The sequence below is a fragment of the Athene noctua genome, chromosome 11, assembly GCF_965140245.1.
Source record: "Athene noctua chromosome 11, bAthNoc1.hap1.1, whole genome shotgun sequence".
Classification (NCBI taxonomy): domain Eukaryota; kingdom Metazoa; phylum Chordata; class Aves; order Strigiformes; family Strigidae; genus Athene; species Athene noctua.
The window spans coordinates 14688122-14703869 of NC_134047.1; the positions used below are offsets into that span (position 1 = coordinate 14688122).

Consider the following 15748-nt stretch of genomic DNA (forward strand, 5'->3'; position numbering starts at 1 on the left):
ACCTCCCTCCCAGCACAGTGGAGGCACATGGAGCATCCCATGCTCCCAGCTGCCACCAGTCCCCCCTTATCTGCATGCTGGAGCAGCCTCTGAGACAATCAGATAATTGGCAGATAATCCTCAGCAATCAGTGCTCCTGCCTTTGCTCCCTGGTTCACATCCACCTTGCCTCCACAGCCTGGAAGATCTCCTGCACAGCTGAAACTTGCCTGGGAAGTTTGCCCACAGCATGACAGGGAGGTGAGCCACGGCTGACCCCCACCTCCCCGGCATTCCCACAGGACCCAGGTGCCAGACACATTCAGGACACACTTATCAAGACTGAAAAATATGCAACAAGTGACCCGGCGCCTCTTGCCACAAGTGCCACTGCAATGCTGTGCCACGCGCCAGGAGGGACAGGACGTTTGCTATTCCCACTCAGCAACTCAATAAAAATAACGCTCCACCCTCCTGCTGCTCTTCCCTTCCCAGGGTGTGGGTGCCCCTGGAGCTGGGCCTGATCCTGCACCGTGGGGTGAGCTCGGTGCCAGGAGCAGGATACAGCCCTGCACGCCCGAGCACGCGTGGGCCGCAGACCATTAAGCTGAGGTCAGGTGCCTGCCTGCACTGGGGATCCCTAGCACTGGCACATGCTGGCGTGGTGCACCTGCAAGTATACCCAGTGGAGCCAGCAAGACGGTGAGTCTGCAGTCGATTTCTCGGCACCAGGAGACAGTGTAAGGGGAGAAGGTGCTGGTAGAGAGGGGAGCTGCATTGGAAAGCAATCCAAGCACACATAAAGCTTTGTGCACTTGTCCTGCTCTCTCCACCATGCAAACCTGCCTGGCCAGGGCGAGGCCAGCTCCGCTGGGCTATCGGCAGAGCCCAGGGATGCTCGGCAACAGGTTCCAGCCCAGCCACCTGCAAAAACTACCCCCAGTTCCATTCTTCCCTCTGGCCTGGCATTTTAGTGCCCTGATCCTGCACAACTTCCAGCTGCAGGGTTAAAGTACAGACACCTCCCTGCACAGGACACACATGCTGCAGGCCCAGATGAGCCGAGGGGAACATGGCCACAGGGAAAGCTTGGAGGCTTTTCAAAGCCATTGCGTGGCCCTGGCGCTTCCCTTTGAGCAGCCAGAGCAGAGAAATGCCATCATGCGAGTTTTTGTGTTTTCAGGTGAGGAATATCAAGGCTTTGTTGCGTGGGGTGTGAGGAGGGGGAATTGTCAAACCCAAGCCCTGGTGATAGCAGCAGGCAAAGGTCAGTGGGAGAAATGCTCAGGGGGAAGGGACCTCACAAAGAGCCCAGAGGCACCATCACAGGGAGCAGCCTCCTCCTCCTGCTCCTCAATGGCATGCAGCCACGGTGACAGGCGCTGCGCCAGGCACAGGTGCTCAGAAGGAAGGCAGGACAGCAGCTCCTCTTTCTATCCTTCCCTGGTTTTCTCTTTGCTTCTTCCCATTCCTAGTGCCTACCAGGACCCTAAAGGGAGAGCACCTCATCCCCCAAGACCTGTGCAAGCAGCCTCTCTGCTCAGAGCCCCAGCAAGGTCCGATGCGGAGCACGCGTGAACTCATCCAGCACCCCACAGGCAAGTCCTACCTGCCCTCATATACAGGACACAGGTGCCATTTTCCTCCTCTGCTAGCAGGGAGGAACTTCTCAAAGCCCCTTTCCACCAGCATCTCCTCTCTTGGGCACCCTACCATCCAGCTCTCCCACTCTTTCTGAAGCCATAACGAAAGTAGAAAAGGCAAACGTTCGGGAGCATGTGTCCCCTCGAGGGGATCCCGCCTCGTCTGCGCCCCGGGCTCATGCCAGGGAGGCCTTTCTCCTTGGCTCCCAGGCCTTCAAGCCTCTAAAGTGCTGAAGTCAACTCCTAAGATACAACAGCCTGTGTCACAGCAGCGACGCTGCTTCCTAGGACAGCTGCAGCCCATGTGCTGAGTGCTGCTGCCCGCACGTGCCAGGAGCCATCACAGACCCAGAAAGCCAACGACTACAAAGCACTGACATTTCAGCCTCGGTCTAAAGGGGTTCGAAAACATTTTGTCCTGTTTGACGTTTAGGAACCACTCTTGGTTGGCATCTTTGCCAAATCTCAAGTAGCAGAGGGAGCCAGAAATACAAGAACATTAAGTGCTTCCTGGAAAGAACGAAAGGAAAAAAAAAAAAGAAAGAAGCAAGCCAAAACAAACAAACCCCACACCCACAGCACACCCCTGAGTGACACTAACGGCTCTGCACCCCAATGGCCTTTGCCATGGGACAGAGGAACAGCAGAGACGGGGACCCACAGGGCACTGCCCAGCGATGCCACCGAAGAGGAACAAGGCAAAGGGCAGGCGAGGGGTGACACGCTGGCCTCGGCGCAGAGAAGGACCAGAGGTGCCGGGGGAGAAAACCACCGGGGCCCGGGGGAGACACCTTCACCAGGGGATGTGAACTGCTGCATCCCGGCACTGGCACATGGTCACAGCGCGGCAGCAGCCCTGGGAGCAGCGCCTGGCCCCTCGCCCGCCGGTGGGATGCCCTCTCCAGCGCTCACCCTTCCAGCCCACGGGTGACACTTCAGCCCCGTCGGTCCACGGAGGGTTGCGGTAGGCAGCTGCCAGTTCCCTTCCCGCAGCCACTGATGCCCCACGCGGGACGCAGCCACCCCACGCGGGACCGCCAGCCCTCCGTCCCTCAGCCGAGGGAATTGAAGGTCAGCATTACTGAAGGGCAGTCACCGGGGCAGCGCGGCAAGCGGGATGCTCAGAGGCGGGGACGAGCCCCCACCCAGCACTGAGGGGCCGGTTCCAGCCCGCCAGCGCGGCGGTCGCGGGGGGGTAGATGTGCCCGGAGCCCACCGCGCTGGGGGCAAAGGGGGCCGCCCCCCAGAACAAGGGACGGCCACCGCACCCGCAATCCCCTCCGGAACGCCCCGGTTCCCCCGGCAAGGCCCACGGCACCCCACGGAGCGGGGCCTCGTGGCGACGCCCTCCGGCAATCAGACCCCGGCCACCGGAGACGACCCCCACACCCTCCTCCCCGCGAGGCCCCCGCCGGCCCAGGCCCGGAGGAGCGGCCCAGGCCGTGCCTGGGGGCGCGGGCGAGGTCGGCGGGGCCCCGCTCACCTGCAGGCCGGTGGGGGGCGGCGGCGCCCCCGGCAGCAGCCCCGGAGCGGCCCGGCCCGCACACAAAGCCGCGCAGGCACCGCCGGCGGGACGCCGCCGCCACGCCCCCTCCTCGCCGTCTCGACCAATCGGCGCCCGTACCTCCCCCCGGGCCCCGCCCCCGCGCCAATCGGAGCCTCACCGGCCTCCCCCCGCCCCGGCCTCCCGGCCCGCCCGGCCCGCGCGCCAGCCGCCGCCCCACCTCCCCCTCATCTGCATACGACGCCCCGCCCCTCGCCCCGCCCCGTCCCCCGGTTCCCGGTGTCGGTACCTTCGGGCCGGTACTGCGCGATGATGGTCACCGTCTGCCCCGCCCGCTTCAGCGCCGCCGCCGCCTGCTCGTGGGTGGCGTTGCGGAGGTTCACGCCGTTCACCTGCCGGGACAGAGCGGCTCTGCTCGACCAGACCCACCGGGGCTCGCACCGACCTGGTATGCCCTGGGCCCCGGCACCGCTGTCCCTGCGCCTGTACCGGTACCCACACTCTCAGTGCCTCGTCACCCAGCCACGGTACCGGTACCCACAGTACCGGCATCCCCGGTACCTGCCCCAGGCCAGCCCGGGTGTCGGGGGTCCCCTCCACCGACCGGCGGGCAAGGACACAGCCAGCCCCCGCGCCACAGAGGGACAGGTCCCCGGCAGGCTGCTGATCCGACCCTACGCACCCAGGGGCCACGTCCACGGCAGGGCCCAGCCCCACTGAACCACGTCCCGGGTGGCTGGGGACAGGCGTCCTGTGGGAGCCCGCCCGGGGCTGTGGGAGGCTGCGAGGGGGCAGCGGGTGACCCCACCAACTCACCGAGAGGATGCGGTCTCCTCTCCGCAGCTCCCCGCTGAGGTCGGCAGGGCCTCCAGCCAGGATGAAGGACACGAAGATCCCCTCGCCATCTTCCCCTCCGACGATGTTGAAGCCCAGGCCGGTGGAGCCTTTGTGCAGGATGATTTTCCGGGGTTCCCTGGAAGCACAGACATGGGACAGGGAGACATCGGGGTGAGAGGCAGTGAAGCTGGTGACAGGGTCGGCCATGTGTGGGCTTCCCGGCACACTGGAGGGGCTGAAGTCACCCTGAGTGCGACCTGGTGTGACTCAGCCCTCGACACCAAGGAGGCTGATAAATGGGAGAGGTGCAGGCAGTTGCACAAGTGACATGAGACAGAGCACAAACGGAGACATAGTCCACTGTGAAATCACACACAGAAACATCAGACTGTGAGGCAGTGTGAGATGCCACGAGCCCAGGCACTGAGGACAGCACGACTGTGCCAGGAGAGGGGGATCAAGCCCCTTCACACCCATGCAGCACAACAAGTGTGCCTGCAACCCCACACACCCCCATGCCACAGGCCCTGCGCGGCTCAACAGAAGTCCTACATTTTTCGATGATGACTTAATTCTTTCGCAGCTCAAACAATAGGCAGGCAAAGGCAGAAAGACTGCCTGGCATCACAAAAATCCTGCGCCAATTTTTGTCTAGGAAAAAAACAAGTCTGAGGGGAACAACGGCAGCTCCCAGCTCAAGCGTTGGATTAAAATAAGAAGGAATAAATGACGCCAGACAACTAACACAGGCGGGCGGTGACTGTCAGCCAACACTACACTGGGGACCATCAGTGCATCGGCTGTGGTGACTGGCTGGATCCTGGGTGCTCCAGCAGGTACTGCAAGGACCAAGGATCTGCCAGTGAGCTCAGCAGCCCGATCAACTCTGTGCCTGCCAGGGAGCAGCGGGAGATCATTGGGACACAGCAGGAGAGATGCTGGAACCCCAGGCACGGCACTGGCTGAGGGCACCTGCAGTGGGCCCTAAAATGCTGGCAGACTTGTGCTAAGGGGACTCTGGGGTTCTGGGGGGGACCAGCCCAGCGGCCAGCCCAGCTGCCCCCCCAGCTGCTGGCGACAGTCAGGGAAGGAGCGGGGCTCAGGTGCCATGAGTGGAGCAGGGACCCAGGGGAAAAAAGTTTGGCTGAGCAGACAGCATAAAGCCCTGCGGCCTGTCAGCATGCTCCCAGGCTACTCTTGCAAGAAAACATCTTCTTCAGCCCCCCAGGCCAGGCTGGAGCATCACTGCTATCAGCTGGGTGGATGGGGGAAGGTTTCGGTGCTTTCATGGATGCAGGCATTACCTCCAGGGACATGTGCCAGCACCCCAGGAAAAGTCTCCCACCATCCTTTCCCGTGGAGGAATCCTGATGGTCTGAATGTCACTTAGCTCCAGGCATCCACCTTATAAGGAGCAATAGAGCAGGAGGGGGACAGACAGAAGTGCAGGATGCCTTGCAAGGAGGTTTTGGTGGGCTTCTGTCCTGCCCAGACCCTGGGCTCAGCACAGCCTGACCCTCCTGCCTCTCCCATCTGCTCCTCTCCCCATCCCTGTGCCTCCCACCAGGCATAGCAGCATCCCAGTCCCCTACCTCTGGTCACACTTGCTCCTGTGGCCTCGCCACTGCCTGGAAGGGAACAGGGACGGCTGTCCCCCGTAGGACATGGACGACGACACATTGACGGTGAACATTGCGGCGTGGCAGGCTCTGCTAGCAGCGCCGGCCAGGAGGCGTGAGGGGCAGGAATGTTCTGAATGCTCTGCGCCACGGCCGCCCAGCGCTGCCTGTCTCTGCCTCTTGACGGCTGCAGGGCCGGTGGCTTCCCCGACCCACACACAGGGTTTTTTATGGAAGCACTGAAAGGACACAGCCTTTCCTCTGCTAGACCCTACAGACTTAACTCCTTCCTGCCCCTGCAGGCATGGACAGAACAGCCCCGAGTGGGTGGAGCACCCAAGTGAGGGCAAATTCGCCACCATTTCCCCATCCCTGCAGCTCCACACACACCATGCATCGCCACAGGCCCTTGCCTTCAAATGCAGAGGTACAGCAGAGCTGTAACTCCAGCTATGCATTTCTGATGGGGCAGAGGATGAATCTACCCTGCAACCTTCAGAAAAAACCTGCTTTATTTTTATGGCCTTTGGCTGTGTTCAACTTCTGAGCTAAGCGGGGCTCAGGGATCAGCTGGACCATAGTTTGGGGCTGGGATGCGCCGGGACCAGGAGGAGACCGGGTAAACACCATGGGAACGCCACTGGGGTCAAAAAAGGCTTGACCCCAACTCCTCAGGATGCCACCAGTGCTTGGCTCAGCAGTGGTTGTGAGGTGGCAGAGAGGGCTGCAGCCACCAGTGCCTCTGCAGCAAAACTGTGCCTGGGGCTAGAGCTCTCCCAGGGTAAGAAATAGGTCAGATTTCTGGGTCTGCAAACCCTGCCTCCAACCAGCTGATGAACTAGCTTTGCCCCTTTCGTTTTGCCACTGCCCAAGCCGAGTGCAGGAACCACCACCCCAGCTTGACCTGGGGGGGAAGCATCTCCAGCATTGATGAGGACCAGACGGTTTGGTGCAAGGTAGAACAACACAACAGGAACAAGGAGAGGAAATGAAGCCCCAGACAAGTACATCTCAGGTCTCAGTAATGACATGCACTCTCCACTTCCATCCCCATCCCGGGAGGCAGGGCACTGATCCTGCAGGCAGATCCCACGCTGGATGTTGCAGCGTTAACACTGGGACCTCAGCACAGAGCGACTGCGGGGATCCTGTGGGGCTGTGCTGGGTCTGGGTTGCTGTGGTGGAGCCCATGGAAAAACAGATGTTCTGGTTCCCATTCCTGGGTGCTGCAGGACACAAGGATCACTGGAGCCATGTCCATGTCTGCAGCAGCACTTGTGCCCGCCAGGACCTCCGCTCTTCTTGGGGAATGCCTGGCAGGAGCCTCCTGGGAGACAGCTGGTTTTTCAGGGGAGTCGCTGCCTTTCCCCACACCAGTGAGATGCATTTGGCCCATGCTGGTCCCAGTGCGCAATCTTGGTGACGCATGAGCTAACAGACCCGCGGCGGCGATGAAGCTGTCCTGGTGGAGGGGTTGGTGATGCACATGAGGTTTTCAGCGCTGCCCTGGGCTGGATGAGGGAGGTGCTGAGCCCATGGCAGGCTGCGGATCTGGCGGGGAGCAGGGGGCTGTGGCTGGGGACAGTGGCCCAGCGGTGTATCTGGCAGGGAGCAGGGGGCTGTGGCTGGGGACAGTGGCCCAGCGGTGTCAGCCTGTCTGCAGCAGGGCCCTCCGCAGGGCAGCACCATCCTCTAGTGGCCACCAGCACGTGCTGCATCGGGGCCACTGCCAAGCCACCGCTGAGCCACTGCCGAGCCATCGCCGGGCCATCGCCACCGGGCTATGTCCAGCCCGGGCTGGGCTGCTCTCTCCGCTCTCTGGCCCACAAATAAGGACGTTGGTGGGTGTAGGAAGGGACATGCTGGTAGGACTGGCGAGAGAAAGGTGGTGCATTTTCCAAGTGCTGTGATGCAACGTAATGGCAGGAAGCACTGCTCCTGCATGTGGCATCATCCTCCAGTGCCCTGAGAGCACAAGACTTGCTACACCCGATGAGGATGCAGTGCTGGGAACAGGCTGTAGAACCGGCATCGCTGGTGCCAGGAGCAGGTGGGAGAGATGGGGTGCGGGCAGAGGCTGGTGTTGCACAGGTCATGGCGTGCAGAGGCACCCAGCTGCGGCCGAGCACCAAGAAGCGAGAAATCCCCGTGGTGAAGGTGAGTGCAGGCACTCCTGGGGGACAGCAGACCTGATGCTGGATGGCAAGTCAGGGTCTCTCGCTCTGGCATCAGCCAGCATCCTGAATAGGACAATCCCAGCCAAGGCTGCGGCATCTTCCACTGCAAATGCAACCCTGAAACTAGCCTGCAACCTTGCTCCTAACCACAGATCCAGCTCTAAGCCGAACTGAAGAGTCAGTCCTAGGAATACAGCCTGAGCCCTACAGCCCTGGCCCTGGAAATACCAAACCAAGAGCAGGCTCAGCACTGGCCACAAGGCTGTTGCAAACAGAGGGAAAGCTGTGAGTCCAGGCAAGCAGAGCAGGACCAGCCAGATCTCACACTCCCATCCTCAGCACGAAGCTTTGGAGAAGTTTTACACTGCGTTTAGGCTCAGAGCAATGTCTCCTTTGTGCTCCTCTTTATTTCCTGGGTTCAGGAAACAAATCTGCTTGTGCAGGTAAATGACGCTAGTGGGGAAAATGGGGCCATGCCAGGGCTGTGCAGGATGTCAAGCCCAGGGCTGGCCACTGGTCAGATAGCACCTGGTGCAGGTGAATGCCAGGCAAGGCTCGAAGAGGAGAAGCCCTACTTGTACACAGACCAGTGTCCTCCCCAGCCCCTCACACCCAACACAGCTCTGCTCAGGGACAGCCAGCTCACAGCCTGGAAGCTGCTGGCACCGGATGGCAGTGTCAGGGTAGGGAACACCTTGTATTGCAGGGATTGTAAAACAAGTAGGAGAAAGAAGCTGAAATGCAGAAGTGTAAGGCTCGGGGAGGAGCAGGAGGGGAACAAGGAAGGGAGGATGCAACAAGCCAGGGAGTGACAGAGCAGGGATGATCTTGGGGGGGTGAGCATGGAGCTCACTGCGAAGCCCCCAAGCTTTGCACCATGCATCCACAAATGGGCTTTTGGCCGAGGCTCTGCACTCGAGCACGAGGCAGCAGGGATAAGGTCAAGCAGCCAGGGAGGGAAAGAGAGGGAAGAAGGAGCAGGGAATAGGGATGCTCATGCCTGGTACTCACCTGGTGAAGTCATCGTCCCCGATCATGTGCCGAGGGATGGGTGAGTACCGGGATGGAGTCACCTGGGGAGGGACTGGGTAGGCAGGCTTGCTCTCAACGCTGCCCAGGTAGCCCAAACTGGAGTTATGGCTTATGTGGTTGTCAGCCAAGGCTGAGAAGGCTGCAGGGGAGGAGAAGGACATCAGGAGCAGAAATCCATTCGCACAGCAGACATGGAGACCAGCCCAGCACTGCCCGCTGCCCAGCACGCTCTGTCCCCCCCAGCTCTGCGGTGCCCCGGCTGCCGCACCAGCGGCTGGAGGCGTACGTACTGCTGGCGTAGTCGGGGGGCGCGTACATGTCGTTGAGGTGGATGTTGCCGGGCTTGGCCACTTTCAGGTACACCATGTCAGAGGTGTTCTTCAGGGCGGCCACCGCCTCCTCGTGCCGCACGTCCTGCAGGTTCGTGTTATTCACCTGCCGGAGGGAAGGGGCTGGGTGACACGGCTGCAGGCATGAGGGCAGGAGGCAAAGCAGCCCTGCGGGAGCAGAGCGGTTTTCCACAGAGTAGGTGTTGCAGTAGCTTTGGAGACAGTCCCATCTCCATGGGTTTGGCCTTTGGCCCTCCTGTCTGCAGCCAGTGCTGTGCCTGCCCCTCCCACAGCCCCATCCCGGTGGGGACCCCAGGGAAGGGGCATGGGGCTGTCGGAGTGAGGGGTGCTGGGGTTCAGGATCGGCACGGCAGACACTGCCTGGCTTTTCCTCGCGACCGGCTGTGGGCATGGGGCTTACTGCGAGCAGCCGGTCCCCAATCTGCAGGCGTCCGTCCTTCTGGGCAGCACCTCCCTCGATGATCTTGGTGATGTAGATGCTGTTGTCCCCAGGGATGTGCTGGTTCCCGATGCCCCCTGCGATGCTGAACCCCAGGCCTGAGGGGGAGTGAGATGGCAGGTGAGGGGTGAGGGACAGACAGATGGACAGAGCCGCAGGCTGACACCATGGCCCCTCTGCCTCACCAGGTTTCCCACCCTGCCCCAAACCCAGCAGGCAATACGCCACCCCATTGCTGTGAGGGAACAGCCCAGCCACTGTGCACTGACCGTGGGGCTGTCCCACACCCCGTGCCCCATAGCATCCCGTGCTGCTGTGCCCCCCTGTGGCATCCTGCACCGTGGCAGTGTCACTTTGCATCCCACAGCCCCCACGATGCTGCCTCACACCCCGTCGCATACCACCCCGAGGGGCCACCCCACATTGTCCCGTGGGGCAGCGGGGCACCCTGGTCCTGCAAGCAGAGTGAGGGGTTCACCTTTGGGGCCCTTCATCAGGTTGACCTCCATGATGGTCTCTGGCGGGGGCTGCCGGCGGCGCACCACGAGCCGCACCACCGGGCCTGCTTCCTTCAGGGCCTCCACAGCTTTGCTGTGCACCACCTCGGAGACGTCCACGTCGTTCACCCGTAGCACGCAGTCGTTCACCCTGAGGGCACAGGGTGGCCCTGAGCTCCCCTGGGGAACTGCCAGCCTGTGCCACCCTCCTCTGGACACCTCTGCCACCCTCCTTCGGCTGCGCAGACCCTTGTGTGAAGGAGAGCTGGTCAAGCTGGCCAGATCCTGCCCTGCTGGGGTGAGAGTGGGGTCCCTCACGAAGGGGGAGACAGCAGGACTGGTCCCTACAGTGCAACCCTGGTGGAGATGGGAGATGAGGGGAAAGGCTGGATCCTGCTCTGGGCTGCAGGGGGAAGGCTGGGAGCCAGAGCCTGGCGCAGGGAAGGGTGGAGGGGTGGCTGCGGACCCGAGGCTGGTGACAGGGGATCACAGGCATCCCTGCACTGAGGGGACTTGGCTATGGGGAAGGGACCAGGAGGAGTGCTGGGGACCATGGCAGGGGAGGGGGACAGGAGCTGCCTAGAGGGTCCCTGGGGAGAACCCTGATGGGACTGCTCCCTGGCCCTGTACTCACCCTAGACGGCCATCCATGGCTGCCGCTCCCCCGGGGATGATTTTGGTGATGAAGATACCCGGGTCATCTGGAATGTGGGGGTTGTCGATTCCTCCTGCTATGCTGAAGCCAAGGCCGGAGTTACCCTGCGGGAAATCAAACACTGCGTCTTTCCCCCGCGGGCAACCGCTTGCTGCCGGCCCTCCTGAAGCGCTTCCCCACCAGCCACGGCTGCCCGGGGTGTGGGAGCCCTTACAGCATCTGTTGCACCCCAGGATGCCTGGCTCAGGGGGCAGAGGGATGCTCGGCCAGAGGGGAGGCCGGCACTCATCAGCCAAGGCGCTCGGTGCAGCAGCGCGGAGCACCGAACAGATGGAGTGGGAGAGTGGGAGCCGCCGAGGACCTCCCTCACTACCGCGTCTCCGCTGAGAGACTCTGAGGCAGGCAGCGAGCTGGGGGAATAGGGGGTGGTCCTTGGCGGAGAAAACCTCCCCTTGCTGGCTGCTCCCCAGGAGGAGACACCAATGCTGCAGCCTGCATGGAGCAGCGGGGCTTGTACTAGTCACCAGCATCCCACCCCTGCACCCTGGGATGCAGCCTCAGCAAGGAGCCAACTCGAGGACCAGCAGTGCTGATGTCAAAATATGCAGGATTGGGTGGAGGGGGCTGTCAGGATGGAGCAGGGTCTCCAGTTCTGCCTTCTCTTCCTCCTGGACATGCCCGGAGCATCACTTGAGCTTTGTTCTGCTGAAGTCTGGCCGGGGAGAATACAGGGGCCATGCTGTATCTCCAGTCCCATCCCAGGATGAGTGGCCGCGACCCTGTGCTGCCTCTCCCGCTTGCAGGATCCCCTGCAATTAGTGACACACTCACAGGCGCTGCTTCCAGCTCCATGCTTGATGCAAGTGGACAATTCCTGCTTTTTCTGCTCCACTTTGAAAATCAGATGGCTCCTCACCTTGTTTTCTCATGCGGAAGAGCTGACAGTCACATCCTATCATGCCACCTCTTTCATGCACCAACAGGCTTGGGCCAAGTGCTCAGCGTTAGGTGATGGAGAGCTCTGCCCTTGTGGGGGACCTGTGGCCAGGAGAGCCACACTGGAGCTCAGACTCCCCAGCATCACCTAGCACTGGCTGCGCCTCACACTTCTGCCCAGCAGCTTGGGCCCAGCATCAGCTCTTGTGGCGACACAGAGGTCCCCGCTATGACTTTATGCCACTCGTGACACAGCACATGGCATATCCAAGAGCCACCAATGCCTGGCACTGTGCAACACTCCCAGATGCTCTCCTGCCAGCTGGGATTTGGCTGGCATGTGACAAGGAGGCACTCAATGGCGAAAGGTCTGAGGCCGCTCTCCTTCCTCTAAGCTGGATGCAGGTTACCCCGAGCCCAGCTCAAACTAGCTGCTTACTGTCACTGGAGACCCAGCCTGGCCCCAAGCAAGGCAGGTGAGACTGTGCAAAACGGTCTCCAGCTATTCGTTGTGCCTGTCTACGGAAAGGTGTGCTCTGACACTAGGTACAAAACCGGAACGTTATCCAGGTATTTATTTTTATTTTGATAAACTTTGAAAAGGATTTCAAAGGATTTCTTAGCTGTCATTGGGGCTGATGTAGATATGGGGGCAGCTCCTGCTGTGGACACATGTATGGTGGGTAAACCCAAAGCCACATCCCTCTGCAGATGGTGTTTCCTCAGTTATTGCCCCTAAACCACTGCTGAATTTGCCTTTGTCTTTATAGGGACAAGGATTAATAACAGCGACAGACCAGCGATTTTAGGGAACACTGAGGTCACCTGCAGGAGTCAAACACCCCAGCAAGAGGACAGAGTCATCCACAAGCACCAAGGTGCTTCTCCTGCAGTAAAATGGTGCTGCTGGATCCCACTGGGGACCAGGTGAAGGGGAAGGACTTGGGTATGGTCCATGCTGGCCCTGACTGCTAAGCACTGAAATTCCCTCACTGTTTCTCACTGCCTGAGAGTCCCACTGTCTGGGACTTTGAAATGGGGGGCAGCAATGAGTGCTGTGTGACCCTGCCAGCTCCCCCCTGCTCCCACTGGCGGCTGAGGATGGCTGAAGAATCCCTGAAAACAAGGCTTTTGCCTCTAAATTGGGCCTGGAGTGAGAAGTGCTCAGCCCAAAAAGGAAGCATCCCCTGGGCTGGTTTCGTCAGGCACGCTGGGGAAGCGGTGGGTGAGGCGGCAGCCCCAGATAACCTTCCGTCCACCCACCTCTGTGATGCAGAGCCAAGGGGAGGAGGGAGATGACTAAAGGCAGAGAGGAACAGAATAACGAATGATGCGTCTTCCCCTGCGATGCCGGCCACGCGGCGAGGCTGAGCCACCCAGCGTGGCAGCGAGGAGGAGGCAAGGTGTGCCGTGGGGCGCCGTGCGCAACCTCCCGCCTCAGCCATCCCCACTCATCAGGGCTGTGCCCACCTCTCAGAACAAACCTTGGGCCAGCTTCTCCCGCTCCCTCTCCATCCCTCCATCCCTGCCACTCCCTGGGTGCCAGGGGAAAGCCCTCCCTTCCCTGCATGGTGACAGCTCACCCCTGGATAAACCCCATCAATGGGGGCAGGTAATTTTAGCCACGGCTAGTGCCGTGCACGCCATCAGCTCTGTGTTGCCAATGAGCAAGAAAAAGCTCGAGCAGAAACTCCCCCTGCTGTGGTTGGGTTACTAGAAGACCTGTCCTTGCTGCTTAGCATCCCCGGGCTGTACCCCCGAGCGATGGGGACTCCCTGTGCCTGGCTGTGGGGTGTGCCTGCCCACACGCCTGCACGAGCAGAGCTTCTTGGCACCTCCATCTTCCAGCAAAGGCAGTGACAAAGAGCCTCCCCCCCTGGCTCCGCGCTGGTGGGTTTGTGGGGGCGAGGGTGTGAATGAGGGAGGTGAAGGAGAGGCCTTCCTCCCTCCCTTCTGGAAGGGTCTGCGGGGGTGGGGGGGAGCAGCAAGCCCACCTCTCCCCGTGCCAGGGGGGCTGTGCAGGGAAGGCAAGAGCAACACCCCCAAAAGCCTCTGGAGAGAGCGGGAGTGGAGAGCAATCTCTCTCCATCAGCTGGCGCGGAGATGCGGGGGTGCCGGCTGCGCCAGTGGGAGGGCGAGTGGGAGGAGGCAGCAAAGGCTGTTGGCGGGTGAGTAAAGAGCACTTACCCTTTCCAAGACGATCTCCTCGTATTTGAACATCCCATCGCTGCCATTCACCTGGGGAGAGGGAGACAGCGTGTTATGGCTCTGTGCCGGTCAAGGGGGATTTGCTTTTCCCCTCTGATAGCTGAATATTGAGAATCCAACCTAAAAGCTGCACCATCACTGCTGAAAAATCCTTAAACACAATCGCTCAAGCCTGCCCTGGAATTAAACCGTGTGCTGCTTTTCTTTCTGGGTATGAGCCAAAGCCCACTGACTTTAATGCACTTCAGCGCAAAGCCTTTATTCTCCCAGCTCATTTCTTGAGCCATGAAAAGGAACACAACCAAAGGCACAAAAAGAAATAACGCCTTTGTTCCACAGCATGTAATTAACCTCGGGAATTCACTGCTGCAGGAAGGAAAGAAAGGGGGCCGGTCTATTTAAAGGAAAAAAAATAATGTCTGTACATAATAACATAATAAACACCTTTAGCAGCTTATATCTTTTAAATCTTTTAGTAGCATGACTGTGTTAACGGGGAATTCAGAATAATTTATTCTACCAAATTAGCTGGGTGCAAAGGAAACGAGGTGTAAGTGTGGGGCAGTAAGAGGAGAAAACATTGTGATGCCCTTTTATAAAAAAATGGTGTAGCCTGTCTCAGTGCTGTACACCATACTGATCCGCACCCTTAAAAGTCTCCCATACCCAGAGCGTCAAAGCAGGACTCTGGGAAATGTAATGGCTTGAAACACAAGGGATGCAACTGTGGGCTCTAAAATAGAAATGGTAAATGTACAGGTCAAAAACTTCCATTTTCCCCAAAAGCAGCAGTGCACAGGAAAATAAGGTGGCAGTTTCACTCTAGGTCATCAGGATCAGGCCATAAACAGCTGCCGAGATCTAAAATTTAACAAGATTTGCAAAGCAATTGTCTATTGGAACATCCAGAGTTGGTACACTCAACAGCAACCGTTTTGGAGGGGACTGGACTCAACCTCACCATTTGAGTCACTCTGAGAAACAAGGGAGGGGATGCAGGCAACTCAGCACAGCACGGCAGAGGCGGCGGGACCCAGGGCTCAGCAGGCAAATGCCTCTCCCATCATGCAGCCCTGCTTCTGCCTGTGGGCCCTGGACAATGTGCAGGGTTTCTCACGTGGATTTTACATCCACCATTAATGGATGGCTTGTAGACTGTATGGAGCCACTTTCTGTACCTGCTCTGTATCCCAGACAGGAGCTGCTGTGGCTTTGTTTGGACACAGGTCCCCTCATCAGGCACCAGCACACTGGTTGTGTCCCGCTTGCCCAGCTCCCTGCTATCCACCCCCATGGAGGCACAGCCCAGCCATCCTCCAAAATCCCCCAGTGCTGGGTCGTTAGATGGAGGGGTCAGCAAACATCATTTATGCCATCATCTGACACCATGGAAGGAAATTCAGCGAGGTGACTGTGAGGCCCTATTTATAGGTAGGAAGAGGAAACAGGAGTTTTTCTAGGTGGGAATAATCACATGCCCACGTGGAAGAGCCGTTCTGCATGCCAGGATCTGGGATGGGGCTGTGGTACCGGTGACACCCCCCCCTCCATCCCCTGCCTGGTTCAGCCCTGGTGAGGCTAAAGCAATCCCACACCCTGTTGTGGGTACCACGCTTCAAGAAGGATGAGGCTGGAGAGAGTCCGGAGTGGAGAGATGGGATGGGGGCTCCAGGGAACACAGGCTGAGAAGGTTGTCCCTCCTCAGATGTGCTCCATGCCTGGTGCCTCTCAGCCACGGGAAGATTTCAGGGCACAGTTCAATGTTGGAACATCCAGGTGCTCCAATATGAGGATGGTCTTGTCCTCCCAGCATTGGGAAAGGCTTTGGTCAGCTCTTGAACAGGACCCCTCTGCAGAAAAGCACCAGGAGCG

General features: G+C 59.7%; 1 protein-coding gene across 14 annotated transcripts in view; it reads right to left on the reverse strand.

Moving 5' to 3' along the window:
• The window catches only part of DLG3 (discs large MAGUK scaffold protein 3), a 79906-nt gene that overhangs the window by 19151 nt on the left and 45007 nt on the right, over nucleotides 1-15748 (reverse strand). For 12 of the 14 annotated variants that reach the window (XR_012634339.1, XR_012634336.1, XR_012634338.1 and 9 more), the window contains 8 exons: nucleotides 13856-13906; nucleotides 10712-10836; nucleotides 10059-10228; nucleotides 9542-9678; nucleotides 9082-9226; nucleotides 8771-8930; nucleotides 3943-4099; nucleotides 3416-3518 (listed from right to left, as the gene is read on the reverse strand). Coding sequence is in view for 9 of the 14 variants with exons in the window: in XM_074914876.1 (XP_074770977.1) it covers nucleotides 3416-3518; nucleotides 3943-4099; nucleotides 8771-8930; nucleotides 9082-9226; nucleotides 9542-9678; nucleotides 10059-10228; nucleotides 10712-10836; nucleotides 13856-13906 (1048 nt within the window). In the remaining 5 variants the exon portion in view is untranslated. Of the gene's footprint in view, nucleotides 1-3105; nucleotides 3190-3415; nucleotides 3519-3942; nucleotides 4100-8770; nucleotides 8931-9081; nucleotides 9227-9541; nucleotides 9679-10058; nucleotides 10229-10711; nucleotides 10837-13855; nucleotides 13907-15748 lie in introns of those variants that run through there. The other 2 variants (XM_074914882.1, XM_074914883.1) reach the window with 2 other exon arrangements.